Here is a 26,551-nt window from a genome sequence, read left to right as displayed (position 1 = left end):
AATCAATCATTGCTGACTTGAACATTTCATCTTTTGTATGCCACTCTAGCAACAAGTTATACATTCTGGAAAGGTTTTTAGAGTTCGGTTCAATTAATTCTGTCTCCAACTTGGATTTCTCTAATTGAAAGCCGTTTTTCCTGTCCATCTTAAAAACTTCATTTATTTGGTAATACTGCAACCAGTCGGTAACCTCCTCTTTCAATTGCTCATAACTCTTCAACTTGAAACTCTGACCTTCTCGTTGCAGTATATCAGCGTATTTTGGCCATCTTGCAGACATATTGGGTCTCTTATAAGCCTTGGCCTCTACTGGAGATATCCATCTAGGGGTCTTTCTCTCCACATTAAGATAAATTCAACAGTGTAAATAAGTTTTGATGGATGTAATAACGGAATACTGAATGGTTTAGTTTATATAAAATATGCAGGGATTTATGTTATGCAAAATGAACCATGGGAAGAGAAGAAGGGAAGTCATTGATATTTTATGGTAGTCCATCAGCATCTGAAGCGTACTAGGTGACTCACACCTGCTTAAGAATAACAACAACAATAACTTCATTATTTGTACCCTTCCCATCTGACCGGGTTGCCCCAACCACTCTGGGCAGCTTCAATAGGTCTTAAGTGTGTGAACTTGAAAGATGGTTGACAATGATGAAACCCTCTCTTATTCCTCCACAAGTCACTCAGCATCAGAAGAGGCCTCGGGGTCTGACTCTGCCAGCCAGTCTGACAGCGAGCAAGGAAGCGACCATGGGAGCGAATCCAACAGCAGCTCGGAGACTTCCGAAAGCCAGTCTGAATCCGAAAGTGGCTCGACGGGCTCAAAATCTCAGCAGACGCCTCTGGAAGCCAAGGAGAAACCAACATCCAAGAAAGAAAGGCTAGCCGATGTCAAAAAAGTATGTTGTCCCCTTGCCGGGTGGGTATGCCTAACTCAGCTGAGTGGCCTTTGACGGAGGTGGCAAAGCACAGCCTGGTCTCTTGCCATCTACTACAAGGTCTTCTGTTTCCGGGGTTTCAGGTTTTGGTTTGATATCCTGATAGTCATCTGCTTTTGCCAACCTGCTGGCTGTGGCTGATGGGAATTGTAGTCCAAAAGATCTGGAGGGCAATGACTTGGCAAAGCCTGAATTGTGTACCCTTCTGGATTCTTTTGTGTGTCGTTGGAATTTGGCTGGGTTGCTTCTTCGGTACTTTGAAGCGCTGAAGGAAATTCTGAAAAGAAGGGACAATTTGATTGGAAGGTTTGCAAAGAACTAGCCATGATGCGTTAAAATAAAATAAAAAAGTGGCAGGGAAAAGACATAGAATGAGGAATGTATTAAAGGTCTACAGAATTTGAAATAATTTGTAGGAAATTCTATCTTGAAGGGGAGGTGGTCTTGCAAAATCCACACGCTCCATGCTATTCCTACTTCTGTTAGATAAGAATTTAAGGGTTTCTCTGCTGGATCAGGCTAAAAGGCCTATCTAATCCAGCATCCTCTTCTGACAGCAGCCAAGCAGTTGCCACTTTTGGAAGCCCACAAGCCACCCTTGAGTGCCGGCGTTGCATCAGACGGTACCAATATAGGGGCAGATGCAAGGAGCTTGAAATCAGTCTGTGGAACTCGCTGCCACAAGATTATTTTGTTTATTCATTATTTATTTAGCATATGAGTGATGAGAGGTGACCGGTTTGCATGGCTTTAAAAGCAGATTGGACAAAATCACAAAGCCTTGGTCTGTTAGCTGTTACTGGCTGCGATAGTGAAGTTGAACCTCCATGTTGTGGTTTTTATTTTGATTATGTACTTTGCGATTTTATATTCTGATTTTATCCTGTGAACCGCCCTGAGACCTGTGGGTAGAGGGCGGTATATAAATTCAATTATTAATAATAATAATAATAATAATAATAATGTTCTTTTGAGTACTGATCACTGGTTGTAAGTGACAAGAGGAAGCCTTCTAGCCTTGCAGAGTTCTTGGGAGGATAAGAAGGAGGGAACATCTGTCGACTGCCCTGAATCCAGGATGCAGTACAAACGTGATTATGATTTATTTTGCAGATGTGGGAAGAATATCCAGATGTTTATGGGGTGAGGAGGTCGAACCGAAGCAGGCAGGAGCCCTCACGCTTTAATATAAATGAAGAGGTAAGGGGAGGGAGGATAAAGAGGAGGGGAAAGACATTATTGGGAATGGCCAAGCCATTCTGTTCAGTGTTGCCTTTGAAACACAGAGGTGGCGCCACAGCAGCTGCATTTTTCCATTGGTCGTGCCGTGCGCCATTCCTGCAGTCTGACCTGAGCAAGCAGCACCCGTGGAACGCCCCTGAACTTGCAATTTTATGGTTAAAAAGTTCCAGTTGCACAATACAAATTGGAAGTCTGATGTGGTTGTGATGTACTGTAAATGCTGGGGAAATGATTGCAGGAACGGCTGTGCTTGGAACCTCAGAGGAACACCATTGAGATGAATTCATTTTGTGTGTATGTAGGGGTGTTCGTTTGCATGATGTTTCATTTCACTAAACCATTTCCCTCCCTTTCGCATCTGTAGATAATTAGACATCTCTTGAATTCAGTGCATGAAATGAACTCAGTTTGGGGTTTTTATCATCTGTTGGCTGAGACATTTCTCTCCTTCCCTGCCTTCCATCAAATTCTGCTAAGAACAATGTGGTTCTGGAACTTGCGACCTTTTATTTGCTGTCCCATTTTGTGAGTTGCTTTTTCCTCCCGCCCACCCTTTCAATATTCCCCCACAACCTACCAATTTTTAAGGAGGGTAAGCAGTGGTTTCGCCTTCTGTTTTTTACAGATGGAGAAAATGAGGCTCAGGAAAGTTCAGAGTCACACTGAAAATGTCCAAGTTGGAAATCCAAAGGTAGGCACCTAAATTTATATTCAAGCACCTGAAAATATAAGCGGCACCCGCATCTCCCATTCGGGAGTCCTCTGAAAATGGGTCCATTTATGCTTGGGTGCCTATATATGGATTTAGGTGCCTAGCATCAGGCACCCACGGTTGAGCATTTTGTCTCAAAATGCATAATATTGTTCTTGGCCACTTGTGGCCAGCTCGGAGCTGAGTTTTGATAAGATTTGCTTTTCCTCAGTGTGCAACTTTATAGCACACTGACCTGTGTTGCATCTCCAGGGTCAAAGCTGGTATGCATCTGAGGACCAGTTGCTGGGGTGCATAAGCGAGGGAAAGTGCTGTGGCATTCATATCCTGCTTGCAGGCTTCTCAGATGCATCTGGTTGACCACTCTGAGAGCATGTTGCTGGACAAGATAGCCTATTGGTCTGATCCAGCTGCCAGGCTGTTCTTACATTCATAAAAAGGTGGTGCAGAGCTGGTCAGAAATTGTCTTGTATGTTTCCCACCTTTTTATACAGTCTACCCGCCAAAACCCTCGAGGCGGTTTACATTTTTATAAGAAGCACTTCTGGATTTAAGATCTGTCCATCAAGACAAGCTCACATACTAACACACAAGCTGGTCAAACACACACCTGTCTATTCAGGTTAGGGATAGGGAGCCTGTGGCTCTCCATATACTCCAGGACTACAACTCCCAGCAACCCTGACTATTGGCCATGCAAATTGGGGCTGGTGGGTGTTGGAGTACAGGCAATTCCCTGTTTGTGTGGGAGTTGCGTTCCAGGTCATGGTTCGTGTTGGTGGTTGCGCTTCAATTGGACACACACAAAAACCTGTATATCAGTATCTCGAGGGCCACAGGTTCTCCATCCCTACAGCATATATACCTATATTCTGCAATGTTTCTCCCGCTTGACTGCCCAACACTTTCCACAAATACCAGTTGTGTTTTACTCTGTAAAAGCAGTATGCATGGGGTGTGTTTATGTGTGGACGCAAGGAAAGTGCTTAAGCAAATGCTCCCCTCTATTGTCCACCCAACTTCCCCTCCTTTTTCTGCTGCTCTGGGGAGACCCCCCCTCCCAAGTCCCAGATGTGGGAGGTCCAACATCCCTTCCTTTTATTGCCTCGCAACAGTAATTAAGCGACCAAGCGTCCTTTGTAATGGTGCTGCTTGCCGAGTGCCAAAGCCTTAGAGCTGCCTCCGTGTTTTGTTTTATAACTTTCACAATAATGGTAAGCCCGTATTCTCATCTCCCATATTACAGATGAGAGAAAACAGACTTGCTCGCTGAGTGAGTTAATGGTGGAGACAGAATTTGAATCTTGGTCTCCTAACCATCACACTGAGCCAGCTCTCAAGATGCTGGCAAAGAGATGCACCCCGTTTCCATACTACTCACCCATGGCACCCATTTTTCTGCAGTACTCTGTGGCCAGATTGTTGCTCCCTTCCTGTCCCATGATACTTAGTGATCCCACTATCATAGATGGTGTTTCCCCCCCACTTCAACTCCTCCACCTCCCCAAACATCCTAGCTTCCATTGTGAGATGGGAAATGAGAAAGCCAGGAGATAGTTTGTAGACCACTGTAGTTTGCTTTAGGGGTGATCGGGTTGCCTGTGGCCCTTCAGAGGCTGCCAGACTTCCAGCCATGCAGACAGGACATAAGTGAACAATGAGATTTGCTAGCACAAGAGATACCGGTAGTGAGGGCCACCAACCTGGATGGCTTCAAAAGAGGATTAATTGATGAAATGGCTATCAGTAGCTACTGGCCAGGATGCCACAGTATGCCTTTGAATACCAGTTACTGAGAATTTCAAGTGTGCGGACAGCTGTTCCATCCAGGTCCTGCTTGTGTGCTTCTCAAAGGCACCTGATAGGACACTGTAAGAACAGCATGCTGGTCTAGATGGGCCTTTGGCCTGTCCACCATCGTTCTTCTTAACTCTTATCAACCCTGACCATCATCCACATTGGTGGGAGGCAGATTCCAAGAAAGTCTGGAGGGTGCCAGGTTCCCCATTATTGACAAAAATCCACAGATCCTCCCTCCCCGTCCCCCAAGAAAGGTCAGATCCAGCGGGCTGTTAGCATGCCATTTATGCCAGTTTTTGTTTTCCTTTTTCCCAAGTTCTGCAAATACTAGGCTCTCTCTGTAACGATGGCCCAGCATGCATTGTGCTGGTGATGTCACACCCACCTCAGATCTCCGCTGCAGACGAAAGCAGCGCCCTCTAGGGGCTCAGGTAAGTCCTGTCCTTTTTTTGTTTTACAATATTATGTGGTCTGGTAACTATTGGGCCCATTTCCTCCATTGCCATTGGCTATGCTGTAAGATAAAGAGTTAAAAACGAAAACAAAAAAAATACACACATGTGTCATTCAGTAGGAAACTTTTGCTTATACCACACAATATTGTAAAACCCAAAAAAGAACGCCCTCTTCCCTTCTGAAATGGAGGTAGAAACACAGAGTAAGCCCATAGCTCACCACATGGAACAGAGGCTTCCTTCTATGGAACAAGGAATGGGGAAGTTGTGCTGGCGCGCAGTTAGAAACACTGCTCCCTCGCTCCTGCCTAAGCGATGGTTTGGCTTGGTGTTGTGTCCCAACCTGGGTTCGTGATTGATCTCACTTCAAAGGAACCACATTCAGTAAGCCGAGAACAAATCTTGGTTGCAGTTTGTGGTTTGTTTGGAGTGACACAAAGCCCATTGCTGGGTTAGAACATAGTGCTAAGCCCAACCTGTGCAAGCAGCGAAGCGGCTGCAGTTTTGTCACTGTGCGCCAGCATGCTTGCTAGCTTACATTAAGCCATAGTTTGTCCCAGCATTGTGTGGGAACCAGGCCAGTATGTTACACCAGCCTCCTTCAGGCATGGATGGAGTTCAAATAAGTTAAACCGAGCTGATGCAAAATTTCTGCATGTGAACACTGTGGTCGCTAAACAAGAGGCATTTCTTCTTAGGAATTCTGTCTCGCTTTATGTTTTTTAACCAACACCACTCAGTGAAGGAGCACCTTCACCTGCATAAATTTGCACATAATCCCAGAAGACATGAAACCTGTTTCTAACTGGGACATAGATGAGATGCTGGGAAATACATATTCAGTCTTCTCTTAGCTGTTTCCCACCCACAAGATCACTATCAGGATGGTCTCCTTACCTGATTGGAGCAGGACAAAAAGGGGCACTTAACCCCCCCCTTGGGCAGCTTTATAAGTGAAATTGCCCCCCAGTCCATTTCCTGCTGCAGTTTTGCCCGTGTAATCCTAGAAGATCCCTTGCTGTCTTACCTCGTTTGTCTTTCATTTTAAAAAGGTGCTCTTTTCTTCATTATAATGTACACAAAATAAAAAATGAAGGAGACAACACCTACAAGCAGGCGAGGAGTCATACGGGTGGAAACAAGGCTTCTTGTTTTGGCCTGAAAAATTCTGAAATAGACACAACAGGTGTGTAGGGGAATGTTGGGGGAAATGGGGCAGGACCCCTCTCCAAAATAGGCCTCAGAATGAAACTGAGCTCTTCCATGTCCACTAGCAGTGGTTTAATTTTGCTGGTATGTTTTGGATTAGACCTCAGGACCTCTTAAGGTTTTCAGGTCCATACCGGCCACATGGATGCCACTTTATTCTCCTCTCCTCTCCTGCCCAACCCAATGTGACGTGACCCTCCACTTTTGTGTGGGTGTTGGCGGTTGGGAGGATTCTGCGAGTGCCATCTTAGGACAGATTGGGCATGAGATGCCCTACTAAGCTTCTTGCTTGATGACAAAGCTCTGGCCTCCAGATAACTGTATTTTGGATAACAGCTCCCTGATAGGAGTTTCCTTAGACAGCCAGGACCTGAAGCAAACCTTGGCCTGAGACCGGCTTTTGTTGACGAGGCTCTTATCTGCAGCAGAGAGTCCCAAAGAAGGGTGAGACATGCCCACCAGCACAGCACAGAAGCTTTGTGGTGATCGGTTTTTGGGGCAGTGCCTCGTGTTTTGGGGCAGGGAGCACTGAAGTTGACAAGCCTGGGCCTGTACATTGGTGCATGTTGGTGCTTGCAAAGGGGGGCTTGCTTAGGGTTGGCTGACGTGTCAAGCATTAGGGGTTCTTGGGAGGTGAAGGTTGCTTAAAGTAAGCAAATGGTTCACATCGCAAAGCCGTACAACTGTAGGGTTGGAAAGGACTTCAAGGGTCCAGCAGCTCAACGCCCAAATCGAGGATGTAAGTGACGGCGAATAAGCATGTTCCCTCACCTTTAAACTCTGCAAAGCCCTTTTTCATTCCATTTTGGTTTTTTTGCCCCCGATGTGCCTGTTTCAAACCCCGGAGAGCTGCTGCCTACCCATGGAGACAACACTGAGCTCTCACACCTCCTTCTCAACCATCTCCCCATTCCGTCATATGACTCTTGCTTCTGCCCCTCTTCAATTCCTCCCCCCCCCCCGGTTGTTGATTGCTTTCTCTGGAGAGGGGTGGCTGGCCCTCTTCTTCCCAAGGGACAAAATTCAGCCTTGGAAAAGCCTTTGGGGCTACATGCTAGTGATGGATGTGACCTCACACACAAGCACACAAGAAACAGAGCTGCCCCCCTCATCCTTGTGGATCAACTGAGGAGGGTTTTTCCTTTTTGCTCTTGCTCATCAAATGATTCATCTCATGACGGGGGTGGGGGTAAGTTGCATAATCAGGGTGCTCCACTGGGTGGAGATATTTCTGCCTACCCTAGTACTCTTTTTGCATTCATTTTTATTTTTATTTTTGCTGCCACTGACAAAATTGGTGTGTTCTTACTGGAGAAGGGAGGAGAGGCAATGGAAACAAATTGCTTGGGAGGCTGAATCGGGCCAGCTCTGATCTAGGGCCTAGCCTGTCACAAACTTTTTTAGACATGGAAACCCATGCCCCTTAGAGAGGTTGTCAGAGTCACACGTGGGGAAGGGCCATAGCTCAGTGGTAGACCATCTGCTTGGTATGCAGAAGGTCCCAGGTTCAATCCCCAGTATCTCCAGATACGAGGGACCCAGGTGGCGCTGTGGGTTAAACCACAGAGTCTAGGGCTTGCTGATCAGAAGGTCGGCTGCCACGGGGTGAGCTCTCGTTGCTTGGTCCCAGCTCCTGCCCACCTAGCAGTTCGAAAGCACATCAAAGTGCAAGTAGATAAATAGGGACCGCTCCAGCGGGAAGGTAAACGGCGTTTCTGTGTGCTGCTCTGGTTCGCCAGAAGCGTCTTTGTCATGCTGGCCACATGACCCAGAAGCTGTCTGTGGACAAACGCCGGCTCCCTTGGCCTATAGAGCGAGATGAGCGCCGCAACCCCAGAGTCGAACACGACTGGACCTGATGGTCAGGGGTCCCTTTACCTTTACCTTATCTCCAGATACGGCGGGAAATGCTTCCTGCCTCAAACCGTGGAGAGCTGCTGCCAGTCAGTGCATACAATACTGAATGAGATGGACCAAGGGTCTGACTCGGTACAAGACTCGGTATGTCCCCACTCCATCACTTTCTGACTGCCATAGCAGTGGCAGGCATTTTGGGAAGGTTATTGATAGATTGCCTTGTGCACTTGGTTCTGTTTTGTTACTCATTTTAGTCTCCTTGCTGTTTGGGGTTTTTATTAGTTTCTGTGTACTCCCTTATTCATCCATTTGTGCACCTGTAGCAGAATGGACCTTCTTTTTGGGTCAGGGCTGCAGGTGTTAAAGTGCTCGCCTAAATGGCAGATTTTTTAAAAAAATTTATTTTTTGCTTAGGTAAGGAGAGCCATCTTACCAGCGTTTTGTCGCGAGTAGCTTGGTGTTGCTGCTTTTGCAGTGTGAACGACTAGTTGGCAGTGAGCATTCAGCAGCAGCAGCAAGGTTGGCCTCCTGCGTTCAGCCTCGTTCATGGTTCCCCTTCCTCTCTCCTTTTTCGTTTAAGGGAAATAGCGAGTCTGAGAGCGAAAGCCCCAAAAGAAGAGGCCAAAGGCAAATGAAGAGAACGTAAGTTTTGAGGGCCCTGTAAAACTCTGCATCCTTATTACTATGATTGATTGAGTGATTGATTAATCACATTCTAAACCACCACCTCAAGGTGACTTGCGCATAAGAATATTAAAAACAGTTAAGAACACATAAAACAACAAATGGATTTATAACAAGACTAAAACCCTAACAAATTGATCCTTAATGCAAAGGCCCATTTGTCCAGCTGAGAAAACCTGTTGGAACGAAAATGTCATCCATTGATTCCAGAAAGTACAGCTAGGCGGGGAGTGGGCTGTCATATCTCAACAGGAATGCTGTTCCACAAAACATGGGCAATTACACTAAACACCGTGCTCGCTGAGTTCCTTTTTTTAGGAGGGTTCTTGCCAACCTTTTATGCTTGAATTGTTAATCCCTCTTGAACATAGTAGAATAATAGAATTGTAGAGTTGGGAGGGACCACAAGGATCATCTAGTCCAGCCCCCTGCAATGCAGGAATCTTTGCCCAAACTCACAACCCTGAGATTAATGCAGCCACCCTCAAACTGCTACCCACAAGATATTGCTGGACTCCAACTCCCATGAGCCCCAACCAACATGACCAGTGATCAGGGATGATGGGCATTGTCCAGCAACATCCAGAGGGCATTGCAATGCACATGGCCGTATTCTTTGTGTCCTCTGTGCAGCCCACATATGAATTGTGTGTCTACTCAGAGCAACATTTGGGGCATTCTAGAGCAGAGGTAGCCAATGCCAGGTCCTCCAGATGCTGTAGACTACAGCTACCATCATCCCTGACCAATGGCAATGCAGGCTGAGGCTGGCGGGAGTTGTACCTCATCAATAGCTGGAGGGCACCACTTTGGCTATGCCTGCTGTAGAGCAAAGGTGGCTACCTGTGTTTCCCAAACTTAGGTCTCTTCTTCAGCTGTTGTGGGACTAAAACTCCCATCTTTCCTAGCTAACAGGACCAGTGGTCAGGGTTGATGGGAATAATAGTCCAAAAACAGCTGGAAACCCCAGTTTGGGAAACCCTGTTCCAGATGTTAGACTCCAGCTTCCATCATCCCTGGCCATTGGATGTGCTGACTGTGGCTGATGGGAATTAGAGTTTAGAAACATCTGGGGAACCACAGATTAGTCACCCCTGTTCTGCAGGGAAGCCAGTCAAGCATTTTTAGGTGTGATAGCCTATAACATGGGCTATAATGTTTTTAATGTTTCGGCCTTATATGCCTTTCTCTCCTTCTCTAGGGCGGGGGGGGGGGGGGTCAAATAGCCCTCCAGATGTTTTCAGGCTACAATTCCCACTATCCTTTGAACTGTTGGCCATGCTGGAGTCTAACAATATCTGGAAAGCTACAGGTCTCCATTCATGCTCTAGATGCAAAAGGGGACATCTTCTGTGTAACAGTTGCACAGAAGAGAGAATTTTGGATGATGCAACTTTTCCTCACTCCTTTGGGGCAGGCTGCATCTGCTTAATCCCCCCTCTTCTACACAACTGTTAAAAGCAAAGGGCCGTTGTTGTTTGTTGTTGTTTTTTAAAAGGAAAAAAGGCAGGGGGGGGGAGTTCTAGCCAAAGGAGTGGCGTTAATGTTTTTCAGTGCAGTCTTCCACCCAGGCCAACCTGTGACCCGCTTTGGAGTGCTGAGCCTCTGGCTGAAGACCAGTAGCTCTATATCAGTGGTATTTCTTAGTGTAATGATATCACATCAAGAGGCACATAGAGCACATTGTCCTAATGTGTATGATAGGGTGAAAAAGTAAAATTAAGTAGATAAAAGACAGCATAGAATGAAATAAAATGAGTGTCAACAATTTTGCTCTATTCATATCACAAACTCCAAAGAGGCAAAATGGCAAAATGTCTGGGGTCAGTTCCTGGTAGGTTTTTCCTTGCTGCAGCTTAGTACTTGGCCGCACTGAGGGTGATAGATGCCTTTTGATCTGAGGGGAGCAAAAGGATATGAAACACATCTGATCATCCTGGCAGGTTAGACAAGAGGGGGCTCTATAAATGTTTTGTTGCGCATCTCCATAAAAAGGAGCAAAGCAAGGAAGACCTTGGGTCACCGACTCAACCTCTCCAGAGCTGCAGGGGTGCTTGTGCTCCCTGGTATGTTGTTTTAAAAGTGTGTTCCCTCCAGAACCAGACATTATAATGATAACTTTTGTTGCCGTTTTGCTTATAAATCTAGGGAACGATGGAAGAGGGAGGGCTCTGAGGATGATGGTGAGGAGGAAGATGGACAGGAACAAGGCACCAGCGCAGAAAGCGAACCAGAGCAGAAGAAAATAAGAGCTCGGAGACCTGTCCTGAGGAGGTAAGAAGGGACTGGGGGGTGCTGCCTTTCCTTGGGTTTGCCATGCCTCCCTCACCCACCCATAGACTCTGCTTCTGGGCCCTTTAAACAAGCAGCCTGACCTACATATCTTCAGGAAACGAAAGTTTTCCTGCCCTTCCCAGGCTGGGCTTGAGGCTCCCAGGGAAGACTGGGCTTGCCTCCCCCTATCCTGAACCACTGCAATTGGGCCCCCTTGCTCTCCCCAGCTCCTCCCTCCCCTCAATAGAAACCACCACCGACAACAACAATCCCACACAAATTTAAAATGGTTGAAACAATTGTTGGACTCCCGTTAGCCCCAGACAGCACAGTTAATAACCAGGGATGATGGGTGTTGTAGTCCCAACAACATCTAGAGCAGGCATAGGCAAACTCGGGCCCTCCAAATGTTTGGGACTGCAATTCCCATCATCCCTGACCACTGGTCCTGTTAGCTAGGCCTGATGGGAGTCCCAAACATCTGGAGGGCTGGAGTTTGCCTATCTAGAGTCTGATTTAGAGGGCACCAAGGTTGGGAAAGGCTGTCCTTGCTCGGCTGCTCCCTTTGTAACCCACAGCCTGTATAATACACACCGTGGTCTGTTTTCATGCTCGTTTTTTAGAGCAGCGAGCAAAGCCATTGCGAAAAAGGTCCACAAGCCCCAGCGTGGGAAGAGGCGGAGGAAAACAGAGTCATCTGAGGACGAAGATGATGATGAAGATGACGAGGCACCCAAAAGGCAGACCCGGCGCAGAGCAGCTAAAAACGTCAGGTAATGGCGGGCAGGAGCCCTGGTGCACGGAGAGCGACCATTTCTAGATTTGTATATGGGCAGAAGCAGACCAGTTTCTGCATGCGAACCCCTGTGTTGTCTTCAGTCCTCTACGAAGAGTGGCCTCTTGAGAAAATCCCCCCCCCCAAATGTTATATTGATGGTATTTGACACCTTGGAAATTATCAAAAATGTACAAAAGTTTCCCAAATAATTGTTGGAAGTGTGGGGAACCAGGTGTCAATATGTTCCATATGAGGTGGGTGTGTAAAAAGATTAAAATATTTTGGAATGATCTTTATTTGGAACTAAAAAAAAATGTTAAAAGTATCCCTTCTTAAAAAAAAACCAGAATCATTTCTACTCGTTATAACAGGCCCTGACATTCCTTGGAACGTAAGAAAGGGTTTTCCTATACAGTAGCACCTCGGAGGGTAATTTAAACTTTGGGTTGCGAAAGCGGCAAACCCAGAAGTGTTTCGCCGTGTGCACATGTGCAGAAGTGGTCCTTCCAGTTTGCGGAAACCTTGGGATCTGACCGGAGCTCCAGGACAGATCCAACCTGCAACAGGAGGTACCACTGTATGCTGCAGTAGCTGCAAGGATACTTATTGCTACACACTGGAAGAGCGACAAAATTCCCCTCCAAATCAGAGTGGCTATTGAAACTTGTAGAATATGCTAAGCTAGATAACCTTTCAGGAAGGATCAAAGATAAGCCAAAGCAGCAATTCATCTCAAATTCGGAAGTTCTCAAGAAATATCTTGAGAACAGCTGCTGTGGCTTAAATTCTGTGATAGTCTTTGAATAACCTCTGTAAATAATTCGTACAAAAAGAGAATGATATAATTATTTGTACTTTATTACTAAACAAATGGACAAATCTATGCAATAGGTTTCAATAGAACAAAATATGGAAAAGACGGGGAGTCTGACGCTTTGGAAGAAAATTTATTGTTAAAATGTTAGGTTCCCTCCCCCTTTTGTATCAGTTTATTGGTAACAATGAACTCAAGTTTATGTTGTACAGTTGTATAATAAAGCATAATGAAATTTCAAAAAAAGAATGAGAAAAGAGTGGCCTCTTGTGGGAACGTTTTTTGTATCAAGTCGGAAGGTGCCTTACACTGAGTCAGATCGCTGGTCCATGGAGCTCAGTACTGTCTACATCAGTGGTTCCCAATTAGCTAAGTACTGCAGACCCCCAGTTTTTCAAAAACCAAGCCATGGGCCCCCTGCTTTTGAAGATGTTTATACCTTTTTGGTAGTTTTTGTTATGTGAATGGTGCCACCATAAACTCCAACACGTCTCAGCGCAAACCTGGGCCGCACTCCCATGTGAGAGCGTGACACCCCCAAAATGAGTGTTTTTGGCTGCCGCAGTCTCACGTGAGATGTGTGTCCGGCCACGATCTTGCATGTTTTGGGGTGCCATGCTCTCACGCTGAGTAGGATGGGGGACCCAACATGTCAGCAGCCATGGGGGGGGTGTTGAACCCAGCACCGCCTTGTGACCTCACCCCTCCAAGGGGGATTGGAGCCCCACAGCACACATTTATTTATATATAAAGAAAGAAAGAGACTTATGCTGTTGCCTTTTTGGTCCTGCCCGAAGTTACAAGGAAGACGATGACTTTGAGACGGACTCTGACGACCTGATTGAAATGACAGGAGAAGGGTCTGAGGAACAGCAGGATAACAGCGAGACCATCGAGAAAGTGATAGACAGCAGGGTGGGCAGGAAAGGAGGTGAGTGTCTATAAGCAGGGGCACCTGCCTTGTGCCAGTGGTCTCACTTGGTATATTTAGCTAAGCTTGGTCAACTCCCGACAGGGTGATGCACGGGTACAGATAGAAAAAAATGCCCCCCATGCAATAGCATTCAGCAATAAAACAACATAAACGCAGCAGTGCCACAGCCATTTAACCAACTAAATTATAAAACAAAAACTGTTCAAAAACCCAGCTGTTCAGTGTGCTGGGATGTCTGGCTGAAAAACACAGGCTTTAGTTGGCTGTGAAAGACAGATACCAAACTGGGATAAAGCTTTTATAAGGGGCGGAACAGACAACAAATAAGGCGCCCATCTGGTATTCAATGGGAGGGAGTTCCCAAGCATTTTTGCAGGTTTTAAGTGTTCTCACTGCAAAACGCACCACCACAGAAGGCAGTGAAGGCCACCAACTTGGACGGGTTTGAAAGTGGGTTGGGCAAAATGCACAGAGGACGGCTGTGCTCTGGTTGGAGCCAGTAATGCTTCTGAATACCAGAGGCTGCAAACCAAAGAGGTTGATGGGGGAAGAGTGCTCTTGTGCTGCATCCTGCTTGCTGGTTTCCCACAGGGCTCTGAGTTGACTCCTATGAAAACAGGATGCAGGACAAAGATGGGCCATTGCCCTGACCCAACGGGCTCTTCCTAGGTTGATTAACTTCTGCTGTCTCTTTGACAGCCATTGGTGCTTCCACCACTGTCTACGCGACAGAAGTGAACGGGGACCCTTGTGCCGACTTTGATCCTGAGAAGGAGGAAGGGGAGCTCCAGTACCTGATTAAGTGGAAAGGCTGGTCATACATCCACAGCACGTGGGAGAGCGAAGATTCCCTGCAGCAGCAGAAGGTCAAAGGGCTGAAGAAGCTGGAGAACTTCAAGAAGAAAGAGGATGAGATCAAGCAGTGGTACGTCTCCTCTCTATAAAGGGGTCCTCTTCCCTAGGAAGGACACTTGCACGAAGCAGGATGCAGGTCTAGCCACATGGAGCTAGCTCTCACACCACTTCCATGTTGGTGTAGTGGTTAGAATGTTTGACTAGGACCTGGGAGACCAGGGTTCTAATCCCCACTTGGCTGTGAAGCTCTCTGAGTGACTTTGGCCCAGTCACGATCCCTTAGTTTAGTTTAGCTTCACATGGGTGTGTTAAATGAGGATCAAATGGAGATTGGGCGGGGAGCCTGCATGTGGAATTGTGGGATCAGCTATCAGTATCCTGCCTGAAGTGGGTGTAACACTCCCCCCGCCCCAATTCCAGATATGACATTCAGGCTCTGAACGCTGCTCTTGATTGAAACCTGCTTCAGCTCATCAAGTGGCTTTAAAATCTTCATGGAATAGTATGGGCAGGATAGCGCTCTGATGCTCTGGCTCTCGAGGGCCGCCAACCTTTTGGGGCCAATGTCCACATTTGGAGTTTTAAGGAAGTGCCATGGGTGCCAGTCACAAGATGGCAGCCACAGGGTGTGTGGCATAACACAAAATGGCTGTCGTTGGTGGCATAGCACAATGCAAGATGGCTTCTGTAGGGGTGTGGCATAACACAACATGTCTCCTCTGGGGCCGTGGCATAACACAAGATGGCTGCCGCACCTGAAAGAGCAGAAAAAGAGACAAGGATACAAAATGGTGCAAGATACTCCCCTACCAAATCAAACACACTCATTGGTGAGGAGGAAAGGCACCTATTGTCAGCCACTGCTCATAGAGAGAGAAGCTCTCTGCACCTCTTCTCTGTTTAGAATAGAAGAGAAGGTGGATGTTCAGTTCTAGCACCCAGTAGAAACATGGTCACGTTTAAGAGTGTGTGTTCAATGTAAGAGAGACTTAAGCCAGTGCGAACAGGAACTGAGCAGGAAGAGCAAACAGTCTCTTTCACATTGTGGATTTTTGAGGAGTTACGTTTGGAGACCTTTTGTGGGCACCTCAGGGCAGCACATTGGCAGCCCCCTGTTCTAGCTTTTACCTGCACTCACTCTGCAAAGGGCCTTTTTCTGTCTCTTTCCTGCACAGGCTGGCAAAGGTGACTCCCGAAGATGTGGAATACTATAACTGCCAGCAAGAGCTGGCTTCCGAGTTGAACAAACAGTACCAGATAGTGGAGAGAGTGATTGGTGAGTCCAGAGCTCTGTGTTCGCCCCAAGAATGCCACTGAATGCTAGTTACCAGGAGTCGCAGGTGGGGAGAGACTGCTCTTGCACTAGAGTCCTGCTTCTGAGTATATAGTGGATGCCTTTAGCCACTGTGAGGACAGGATGCTGGACTAGATGGGCGCCCTTTGGCTTGATCCATCTGCAGGGCCCTTCTTACATTCTTTTGATGGTCTTCACGGTGCTACATCACTGTATTTATTGGTGCTGTTCTGTTCTTGATACGCAGCTGTGAAGACGAGCAAATCGGCAATCCCTGGGTCTGAATTTCCAGGTAACTTTTAACGCTTTTAATGGCTTCACTGAAACAACAGCACCAGTTTTTTTCAGAAGGGGCCTCATGTGGGGTAGCACCTGTCAAAGATGACACCAGGCCTTTCCTGTTTTGTTGTTTTGTTTCAGCACCTGTAGTTCACAACCGCAAATCCTCCTCCACCGATCCCGAATACCTTTGCAAGTGGATGGGGCTTTCGTACGCAGATTGCAGCTGGGAGGATGAGGCCTTGATAAGCAAAAAATTCCAGCACTGCATTGACAGCTTCAACAGTAGGAACAACTCCAAAACGATGCCCACCCGGGATTGCAAGGTTCGTCTGCTTTTCCTTTACTTCTCTGGTCTTTGATCTCTCTCTCTCTCTCTCTCTCTCTCTCCACACACACACACAGAGATACATACATACAAAAAAGAGATCTGATTTCTCTACAGTGGACAGTCACCAGCTGGAAAAACCACATGCTTTCCTTCGTAATTTTTGGTGAACCTTTCAAATATGCACTTTTTGCGATGATGATGATGATAGTAATAGTAACAACAACAACAACAACAAAAATAAATAAATAAATAAATAAATAAATAAATAAATTATTTATACCCTGCCCACTCTGGGTGGCTTCCAACAAAATATTAAAATACAATAATGCATCGAATATTAAAAGCTTCCCTAAACAGGGCTGCCTTCAGATGTCTTCTAAAAGTCATATAGTTGTTAATTTCTTTGACATTTGATGGGAGGGTGTTCCACAGGGCCGTCACCACTACTGAGAAGGCCCTCTGCCTGGTTCCCTGTAACTTGGCTTCTTGCAGCGAGGGAACTGCCAGAAGGCCCTCAGTGCTGGACCTCAGTGTCCGGGCAGAACGATGGGGGTGGAGACGATCCTTCAGGTATACTGGACTGAGGCCGTTTAGGGCTTTAAAGGTCAGCACCAAGACTTGGAGAACTTGCGTGGAGAACCTAATTGCCCTTTCCAACTTTCAAAACCTTCAGTTTTATTCAGTTGACCAAGAGTCGGTGATCTTGCCTTCCCAGGTGCTGAAGCAGAGGCCTCGATTTGTTGCCTTGAAGAAACAGCCACCTTACATTGGTGGTGAGAACCTGGAGCTCCGAGACTACCAGCTGGAAGGCCTCAACTGGCTGGCTCACTCATGGTGCAAGTAGGTGAAAGGAGGTCGGCCTGCCCAGCATGGGTGGAGGGATGATCGGGTTTGAACTTGAGAGTGAAGCCAAGCTTTTCGGGACCCTTTTCCTTGGCTTTCCCCAGTGTTGTTCACCCTGGGCTGGTGGTGGTGGTTCACCTGCAAATCACAGGCATCCTCTGTTGTCATCAGAACAGAGTGGGGCTGCCTTATCCCAAGTCAGACCTTCCCGCCATCTTCCCGCCAAGCCCTGGCTGGCTTCCTCCCCGCCTCCAGCATTGTCTACACTGACTGGCAACATCTCTCTAGGGTTTCAGAACAGTGTGTGTACGTCTTTCCCAGCCATATCTGAAAATGCCACGGATTGAACTTGGGACCTTCTGCATGCAGAGCAAATGCTTTGTCATGGAGCTACAGCCCGAAGCCCAGAATTGGGATGAGTTCCTATCCATTCCCATGGTCCACTTAACTTTGCCTTTTGTTGTGCCCCTGGCATGTGGCCCCTGGGAGGTTAGCAATGTGGCCCTCCAGCTGAAAAAGACCCCCCACCCCTGGTGTAGACAAATGCTGAGCTAGATAGAGTCTGCTTCCTTTGTGATTACCCTTCTGAAGCTCGTACATTTCTGAAAAATCTGCTGCTTCTGTATATTCAGTGACTGGGGGCCCCATTTATTTATTTTTTATAGTTGCCCACTGAGCAGAGTTGTTGTTTTTTGGATATAATCATTGGAGGTGGATGGGAAGTGTCTGTCGTTTCCTGAGCTCTTTGGAGGATGGTTTGGATAAAAAAGCAATTAATTAACGAACTAGATGTACCTGCCAAATGTGCAAATCTGTTTTCTTAAAAAAGAAAAGAAAAGGAGACTTTGACCTGTGCTGAGAACATTATATAGTTGTTAAAAGGTTTTTTTAAAAAGTAAGCATGAGACATGATCTTAAAGGAAGGTGCCCTCTTCCCCCAAATCTGTAACACTAATGTACTGTTTCTACTATTTTGATCTGATGAGAAAGAATGTTCTTAAGGTACTTTGCATTTTTGCAATGCAATCTTTAATATAACTTCGTGGACGTCTTGAAGCCTCACCAGGACCCTGCTAAAATCTCTTCCCTCCCACTTTCCCTTTCCTGGCTCCTTTGGCTATTGGCTTGGTCAGTAGGAACCAGTTGGTGGATTTATTGGAGATTCTTTTACGCTGCAACTCAACGTGTGCAAGATTCTTGTGGTATCCACACAATGTTGTCCTCAACAAAATGTTTCAACAGAGTTGGGTTAAAACAAAACAAAACAAAACCCTTTCTGTATTTTCCACAAAAACTGTAAATCTGAATTAAAAGAGGAAAGTAAGTAGGACAATGTTTTGATTAGGATGACATTAGCATGAAGAAGCAGCATATAAACCTTCTGGCTTATACCAGAAAGGCGTTGGAATTGTGAGCTGACCAGTGAGTAATGGGCATTGATCGTTTCCTCCTCTCCTCTCCTGTGTCCTTTCAGGAGCAACAGCGTCATCCTGGCAGATGAGATGGGCTTAGGGAAGACCATCCAGACCATCTCTTTCCTCTCCTACCTCTTCCATCAGCACCAGCTGTACGGCCCCTTTGTGATCGTGGTTCCCTTGTCGACGCTGACCTCGTGGCAGAGGGAGTTTGAGATCTGGGCCCCGGAGATCAATGTGGTTGTCTATATCGGAGATCAGATGAGCAGGAATGCTGTAAGCTACAGCCCGAGAAGCTGGGTTAACACAGAACGTGCAAATGGGAGCGTATCTTGGGGTGGGTTTTGCAAACACAGGGTCAAAAAAAACTCAGCATTCCTGAAGGACTGGGCTGCCAGTGCATTGAACAGATAAATTACTTTTGTAAAAACTACAAACTGTTTCATGTCAATGTCTTTGGCTTTTCTAAAGCAGTAGTAATGCAAAGTGAATGTTGAATCTTCCCCCCAAGGCAAGCCTATATCGACTGTGCGATCATTATTTCTCTTTTCTCCTTATTTGTAAGAAAGTGCTGAAGCCCCACTAGAAATCTTGGCATGCATTCAAATGTGGGGAACGTTGCATTAGTTTTCCTAATTACCATATTGACCCGAATATAAGCCGCACCCGCAAATAAGCTGCATCTTTATAATTCAAAGGGGGGGGGGAAAGAAAGAAAAAAGACAATAACCTGAATATAAGCTGCTCCCTTAAATTGGGGTTACAGGCTGAAAATCACTGTGGTTGATAGAATTGTAACTCCCAGAGAATTTAAGCCTTTGATCTTGCAAGCCTACAAAAGTTACCGTACAATTGCTAAAATCTCAAATCGCTATTCAGCTGCTACAATTCCGCAGGCACTCACACCCGTAAATGGCAAATGTAGAAGAAAATCCAACTGGTTAATTGCACAACAGTCTCAAGCTTGCAAACCAGCGATAAAACATTTTTTTTGCGATATTGTAAAAGCCCATTTTTGTAAGGTCACAAATTTAAGCTGCACTAACTTTTCACAGTCGGAATTTGGGGGGGCGGGAAATGTGTGGCTTATATCTGGGCCAACATGGTATCATGCTATCACTGCTTTCCTTTCACAATGATGGAACAGCTGCTTTGCATGCAGAAGGTCCCAGGCCCAATCCTTGGCCTCTCTGGTTAGAGCTAGGAAATACCCCCGCCTAAGAATGTGCCTTGCACATGAAGCTCATGCCTGAACTTTTGCCTCCTCCTCAGATCCGTGAGTATGAGTGGATCCACGCGCAGACCAAGCGGTTGAAGTTCAACGTGCTCATCACAACATACGAGATTCTCCTGAAGGACAAGGTGATTGCGTAGGCGAGGGCAGGACTGTTGTCTTCCTCGTTGGAAATGAGCACTCCTTCGTACCACTGGTGGCAAGAACCTCCTCCTTGTTTTCATTGGCTCTCCTCTTGCAAAACATCTGTGTTCAATGGTACATCTTCAGCTTAAAAACAGGGCATGTGAAATGAATTGTGGAGCAAGGATTTTAACCTGGGTCTTCCGGCTCCCTGGGCCACAAGGGACTCTTGATTTGTTAACGCAGCTTCCTTCTCTCCATGCAGCTCCTTCCTGGGTTGCAATACTTGGGGAGCCAAGTACCCTCTGTAAAAAGCGGCTGCTTGCTTTGTATCCCTCAAGGCACCATGAGGTAGCCATAGATCTTCTTGCTCCCAAAGACACAGCACTTAAGTTTTGCCCTGCTCTGAAGTTGCCATTCAGACATGGAGGATAAGGCAACTAGCCATGATGGCTCTGCTCTGCTGCTGCCGTCAGAGGCAGTACAGTTCTGAATATGCTGGAAGGGGAGAGAGTGCTCATGTCCTTGAGGGCATCCAGCTTTCCTGAAATGGGAAGGGGGCCAGGTCTCAGTGGCAGAGCAGATGAGTTACGTCCAGAAAATCCATAGCTGAATTCCTGGTATTTCCAGTTAAAAATACAAGCTGGTTGCAGGGGATGGGAAAGTTCTCCCTCTGCCCAAGACTACAAGGAGCTGCTACCAGTCAAGAGTAGACAGTTCAGAGCAGGATAGAACTGCTGTTGGTATGTGGGCAGTGTGTGTAGCCTGGAACTTTCCCCAGAAACCTCTGCAACACACTGTGGCCCCACCTGCATTATAAAGCAGTATCCTATCTCTTTAAACATTCAGGACTTTTCCATAAAGCACCCTGGGAACTGTAGTCTGTTAAGGGTGCTGAGAGTTGTTAGGAGACCCCTGGTTCCATCAGAGCTACAGTTCTCAAGAGTTCCCTGGGAAAAGTGACTGATGGTTAAACTGTTCTGGGAATTGTAGTTCCATGAGGATAGTAGGGGTTGCCTCACAATTCTCAGCACCCTTAACAAACTACAGCTCCCATGGTTCTTTGGGGGAAGCCGTGACTGTTTATAATGGTATCATAGTGCTTTAAATGGAGATGGGGCCTGCGATTTTCCGTGGGGCCAGTGTGCAGAGTTCCTTTGGCAGATGTAGAAAAGAGCTTGACGGAAGAGCTAGTAGGTTTGAAAAAGACCTTGTTGATGTGTTGCTCTAGACCGTTTTGGGGAGCATAAACTGGGCCTTCCTGGGTGTGGACGAAGCGCATCGCTTGAAGAACGACGACTCCTTGCTGTACAAGACGTTGATCGACTTCAAGTCGAACCACCGCCTGCTCATCACTGGGACGCCCCTTCAGAATTCTCTCAAAGAGCTCTGGTCCCTGCTGCATTTTATCATGCCAGAGAAGTAAGCCCTCTTTACTGTGCATCGAAAGTTGTACCTGCCTCCAGGGCAAATGTTATCTCTTTTAGACCAGTGGCAAGATACACAAAGGGTGCAGAGCGGTAGGAGCATGAAAGTTTGGAAGAAGCGGTGGGGTGTGTGTGTGTTACAAGATGCTGCAGAGGGAGTCACCAAAAGTGCAGGGATGGGTATTCTGAGCAGTCTCTTAAGCCTTCCTTCCTTTGTTCCTTTTTTTGGAAAGGGCTTCTAGACCCTAAGGTCAGAAGTGAACTTGCATGCTTCTAGTCCTTAATGCAGCAAGAGTTGGCTTGAAAGGACAATGCCAGTGGCAGCCTTTAACGTGGCTGGGCAGGGAGCTCTGTGCCGGGCAGGGGGCTCAGTACAGAGCTCCTTGCCCCCCTGCCCCCCATGATTAGCAGCAGAAGAAAAATAGAGAATAAGAGAAAAAAAGAGAGAGATGCAAATGTGCTCAACAGAGCTCCAGTTCTTCCAAGCACAGAAAATGGCATAGGGGTTTGTGGCTGAGTGTGAGTGCATGCATGGACATGGGTGGGTGTGCGAGAGATAGAGCATGTGCCCAAGTGAGTGTGAACCCAAGTGTGTGTGCCTGTGAGTACAAGTGTGCATATATGTGAGTGCAGACTTGGGGAGGATTCCCAGTACCTGCCCCTTTCATCTCCACCCTGCAGCCTCTTTCCTTCCTTGCCAACACAAAGTGAGAATCTGCTGCAGATGGTCTTGAAAGCAATTCTGTTCTGAATCTGCAAACTAGTGCAGAATTTGGGTAGCCTTTGATATTTTTTGAGGGTGGGTGGGTCAGAAAGAGGAGGAAAGTGGAGTCCTGCCAGCTCATCTCTACCCCCCTTTTTGTGCCCTGTTCTCACTGTCAGGTTTGAGTTGTGGGAAGATTTTGAAGATGACCATGGGAAAGGGCGCGAGAATGGCTACCAGAGCCTCCACAAAGTCTTGGAGCCGTTCCTCCTGCGCAGGGTGAAGAAGGATGTGGAGAAGTCCCTCCCTGCCAAAGTGGAACAGATCCTGCGGGTGGAGATGTCTGCCTTGCAGAAACAGTATTACAAGTAGGTGCCTGGTGTCACGGCCAGGACTTCCCAGAGGCTGTGCTGTAAGAAAGATTCTCAGTACGCCTCAATGCACCATGGGGAGTAAGGTTATTAAATAATGGCCCCTGCGAGCCCCAAAATCACCCCACAACCTGAAGAGGTTCCCTGTTGCATCTCTGCATGAGTCACTGCCGGAGTCCTGTTCGGGCCAGTGACTCGTCATGTAAGAGCACAGGAGGCAGGTTCCTCCAATAGTAGTAGTTTTTGCTCCTGGCATCCTCTTTGCTAGCCTGGTCACCCTCCAGATGTTTGGGTCACAAGTTCCACCAGCTTCAGCCTCCTGTAGTCCAAACTGCCTGAAGGGCAGCAGGTTGACAGAAGCACACACCCTTTCAGCTTTAATTCAGAACCAATGAGGCCCTCTGCTTTCTAGAAGACACGGGGTTTGTGTAATGTCAGGCTGTTTAAATTGCAAGTGGCAACAGCTGCATTGTGGATGTCCTTAAATTCCAGGACCATTAGGAAGCAGGGAATGCCTTTCATAGTTATAAGTGAAATCTGCAGCAAAATGTTGCAGTATGGAGTGTGCCCGGTCAGCCACATCCTCTTCCAGGATACTCCATTCCATTCTCCACTGTCCCCTTTTTATCCTCACAACAGCTCATCAAATTTCTGTGCTTGTGGCACTTGTTCTGTTTTGGTCCTCCCCCCACCTCAAATACCTTGAGGGTTTTCCTCCTAAATAAAATCTTTTGTACTTTTGCAAGCCTCCTGATGATACCTTTGCTTTGAGCGTGATTGCTACAATTGTGGCTGAATTCAGGACCCATGCTCACATATGAATTCCTTACTTCCCTTGTGCTCAGTCTCTGCGAACTCGCAGCACGCCCACTTGGTTAGGATCGTCACCCCAAGTCCCCTTGCTAGCCAGCCTTGGAAGTAACACAGTTGGGAGTTCATGCCTCCTGACGCCCTGTTCCCCGCTTGCTCTGCAGGTGGATTTTAACACGCAACTACAAAGCGCTCTCCAAAGGCACTCGCGGGAGCACGTCTGGCTTCCTGAACATCGTGATGGAGCTGAAAAAGTGTTGCAACCACTGCTATCTGATCAAGGCCCCCGAAGAGAACGAGAGGGAGAACAGGCAGGAGATGCTGCTGGTGGGTAACGTGGAGGGAGCTGGGGGGACATGGACAGCAAGGAGGGAGCACATTGGCCCATGTGCTGGTTACATAAGCCTGTGGTGTGGCTGCATTCAGAATGCTGCTGCACAGCCGCTTCACTTCAGCAAGTTTTTAATTTGTGATTTTGTATTGTATTTTGGTATTTGTTGGAGGCCGCCCAGAGTGGCTGGGGAGACCCAGCCAGATGGGCGGGGTATAAATAATAAATTATTATTATTATTATTATTATTATTATTATTATTATTATTATTATTATTATTAGAGAAGGGTCAGAAAAGGGCAAACCAAACGGTCAAGGGCATGGAGCAACTCCACTATGAGGAAAGATTGCTGCATTTGGGAGTTGTTTTTTTTAGCTTAAAGACAAATAAGAGGCGAAACGATAGACATTTATACAATATGCAGCATATAGTTAACCTCTGGAACTCCCTCCCACAGGAGGCACTGATGGTCACCATGGCTTTAAAAGAGGACTGGGCAAATTCATGGAGGAGTAGACTTATCCGTGGTACTAGCCATAGCTGCTATGCTCGGCAGTCATGCTTCTTACCACGGGGCGGGGGGGGGGAATGCTCTTGTGCTCGAATGCTGGTTGATGGTTTCCCACAGGCAATCTGTGAGAACAGGATGCTGGACTAAATGGCCCATTGGCCTGATCCAGTAGGCTCTTCTTATGTTCCCTGTTGCACACAGCTTCTGGACATCTGCTATGTTAAATGTGTAACATTTGTATAGCAGTTTTAAGTGTTTTAAATCCTTCACATGCATTGTCTGGCTGTAATCCACGGGAGAGCTCTGTAACGCTCTGTTAGGCTACATTCCAGTAGCCCCACACGACCCAGAGGTTTCCGCACACCTCATTTCTTCATCCAGGCAAGCAGAATCACAATGCAGGAATGCTTTCCAGCCATGCAGAAGTACAGGTGAAACTCGAAAAATTAGAATATTGTGGAAAAGTCCATTTATGTAAGCAATTGTTTTCATTATCTACTGGAGTTTAATATATGATTTAGACTCAAGACATGCAAAGCGAGATATGTCAAGCCTTTGTTTGTTATAATTGTGATGATTATGGCATACAGCTGATGAAAATCCCAAAGTTGAAATTGTTGATTTGGGGTTCTCATTAGCTGTACGCCATAATCATCACAATTATAACAAACAAAGGCTTGACATATCTCGCTTTGCATGTCATGAGTCTATCTCATATATTAGTTTCACCTTTTAAGTTGAATTACTGAAAGAAACCTTTCCACAATATTCTAATTTTTCGTATTTCACCTGTACTTGAGCAGGATATGTGAGGTCTGTGGCCTGGGGTGAGTCCTATGGGCCGGATAGATTTTCTTAGAGGGTCATACTTGGCTCCTGGCTCTTAAGTTCTCCACCCCTGCTGTAAGTTAAGCCAGCAGCATTGTCACCCATATTACAGATGGAGACACTGAGGCTAAGACAGATCAGCTTGCCTGAATCCTCCCCCCCCCACGTCAATTCACAGCTGACTAGGCGAGATTCAAAGGAGGGATCTTCCTGATTTGTAGGGCTCAGTCCAGGTTGGAAGCGGCATTTGCGAATGACCATCATGTCCCCCCCCCCTTCAGTCTTTAATTAGGAGTAGCGGGAAGCTCATCCTCCTGGACAAACTGCTGAGCAGGCTGCGCGAGAGGGGCAACCGAGTCCTCATCTTCTCCCAGATGGTGAGGATGCTGGACATCTTGGCAGAGTATCTGGCCATCAAGCACTACCCTTTCCAGGTGAGGCTGCCATGGGTGAAACAGGCACAAAGGGGACGGTCTCAGATAAGCTTCAGGTGTGGAAACCAAAGGTGCATGGGAAGAAAAGGAGGGGATGATGCATTTTGTATTTTTATTATTTAATTTATACCCCACCCTTCTTCCCAAAAGAACCCATGTACTCCTTATGCATCAAGCATAGGTCTGCAGAGGACTTCCCTCTGATGATACTGTGGGCATACGGAGACAGTGTAGTTCTGTTTTCTGAGAATCTTGGCTTTTATTTCAAAGCAAGTAAGTTTCTAGTCGTTACGGTGTTCAGGGGCACATCTCAGCCCAGCAAAAGTACTTTTTAACCGGAGACATTTGCTGGTTTGGCCTGGGACATCATCATCCAGTGATGCTGAATGTTGGAATATTCAGGGTGGATAGAAGAAAGTCATTCTTCATGCAGCACATCATTAAACTATGGAACTCACTCCCACTGGAGGCAGTGATCAGGTGGCTTTACAAGAGGATTTGACAAATGCATGGAGGAGAAGGCTATCAATGACTACTCATTGCAAGGGCTGTGCTCTGCTTCCATGGTCAGGGGCAGCAGTGCTTATGAACGCCAGTCGCTGGAAGCCACAGGGCGGAGAGCGCTCTTGGCCTTGGGTCCTGCTTCCCACAGCCATCTGGTTGGCCTCTGTGAGAACAGGATGCTGGACTAGATGGGCCATGGGCCTGATCCAGCAGGCTCTTCTTAACATCCTTATGGGACCCTCTGCACTGAAATCTGCCGCTGAGCTTTGCCCTTTCCACGTGGCCTCTTGTGTCTTATGCCACCTCATGTATTTATTTATTTTTTTAAATAAGCACTTCCACAAGCATTTCCTGGCTCAGGGCTTGTAACGGGAGCTGTGGAGTCACCTGGTGCCTGTTGATGCTTCCCGGGCACCGTCCCCTGTGGCAACAAGGTTATTTTTAATCACTGTTATTTTTAAAGTGTTGCCTTGCTCCAAGCTGGTAGAAGCTGGACAGGGATTTTGAGTTTCTGAACCATCCGCTGCAGCAGTACCCAGGGTATTTGTGTG

General features: G+C 46.8%; 1 protein-coding gene across 5 annotated transcripts in view; it reads left to right on the top strand.

Annotated features, from left to right (window-relative positions):
- Window positions 1-26,551, top strand: part of LOC117056422 (chromodomain-helicase-DNA-binding protein 2-like) — a 65,327-nt gene that overhangs the window by 18,386 nt on the left and 20,390 nt on the right. The window contains exons 3-19 of one of the 5 annotated variants that reach the window (XM_033166742.1): window positions 689-908; window positions 2,061-2,147; window positions 8,803-8,864; window positions 11,055-11,180; window positions 11,804-11,953; window positions 13,570-13,703; window positions 14,406-14,631; window positions 15,737-15,837; window positions 16,103-16,147; window positions 16,285-16,460; window positions 17,181-17,305; window positions 18,783-18,999; window positions 19,996-20,085; window positions 21,312-21,502; window positions 22,390-22,578; window positions 23,556-23,718; window positions 25,344-25,496. In XM_033166742.1, coding sequence (XP_033022633.1) covers window positions 689-908; window positions 2,061-2,147; window positions 8,803-8,864; window positions 11,055-11,180; window positions 11,804-11,953; window positions 13,570-13,703; window positions 14,406-14,631; window positions 15,737-15,837; window positions 16,103-16,147; window positions 16,285-16,460; window positions 17,181-17,305; window positions 18,783-18,999; window positions 19,996-20,085; window positions 21,312-21,502; window positions 22,390-22,578; window positions 23,556-23,718; window positions 25,344-25,496 — 2,455 coding nt within the window. Of the gene's footprint in view, window positions 1-688; window positions 909-2,060; window positions 2,148-2,635; window positions 2,715-2,814; window positions 2,881-5,017; window positions 5,133-8,802; window positions 8,865-11,054; window positions 11,181-11,803; window positions 11,954-13,569; window positions 13,704-14,405; window positions 14,632-15,736; window positions 15,838-16,102; window positions 16,148-16,284; window positions 16,461-17,180; window positions 17,306-18,782; window positions 19,000-19,995; window positions 20,086-21,311; window positions 21,503-22,389; window positions 22,579-23,555; window positions 23,719-25,343; window positions 25,497-26,551 lie in introns of those variants that run through there. The other 4 variants (XM_033166745.1, XM_033166746.1, XM_033166743.1 and 1 more) reach the window with 4 other exon arrangements.

Source organism: Lacerta agilis, chromosome 13 (genome assembly GCF_009819535.1).
Source record: "Lacerta agilis isolate rLacAgi1 chromosome 13, rLacAgi1.pri, whole genome shotgun sequence".
Taxonomy (NCBI): Eukaryota; Metazoa; Chordata; class Lepidosauria; order Squamata; family Lacertidae; genus Lacerta; species Lacerta agilis.
The sequence above is the reverse complement of the archived record's forward strand: the minus strand, read 5'-3'. Positions and strand labels throughout refer to the sequence as shown.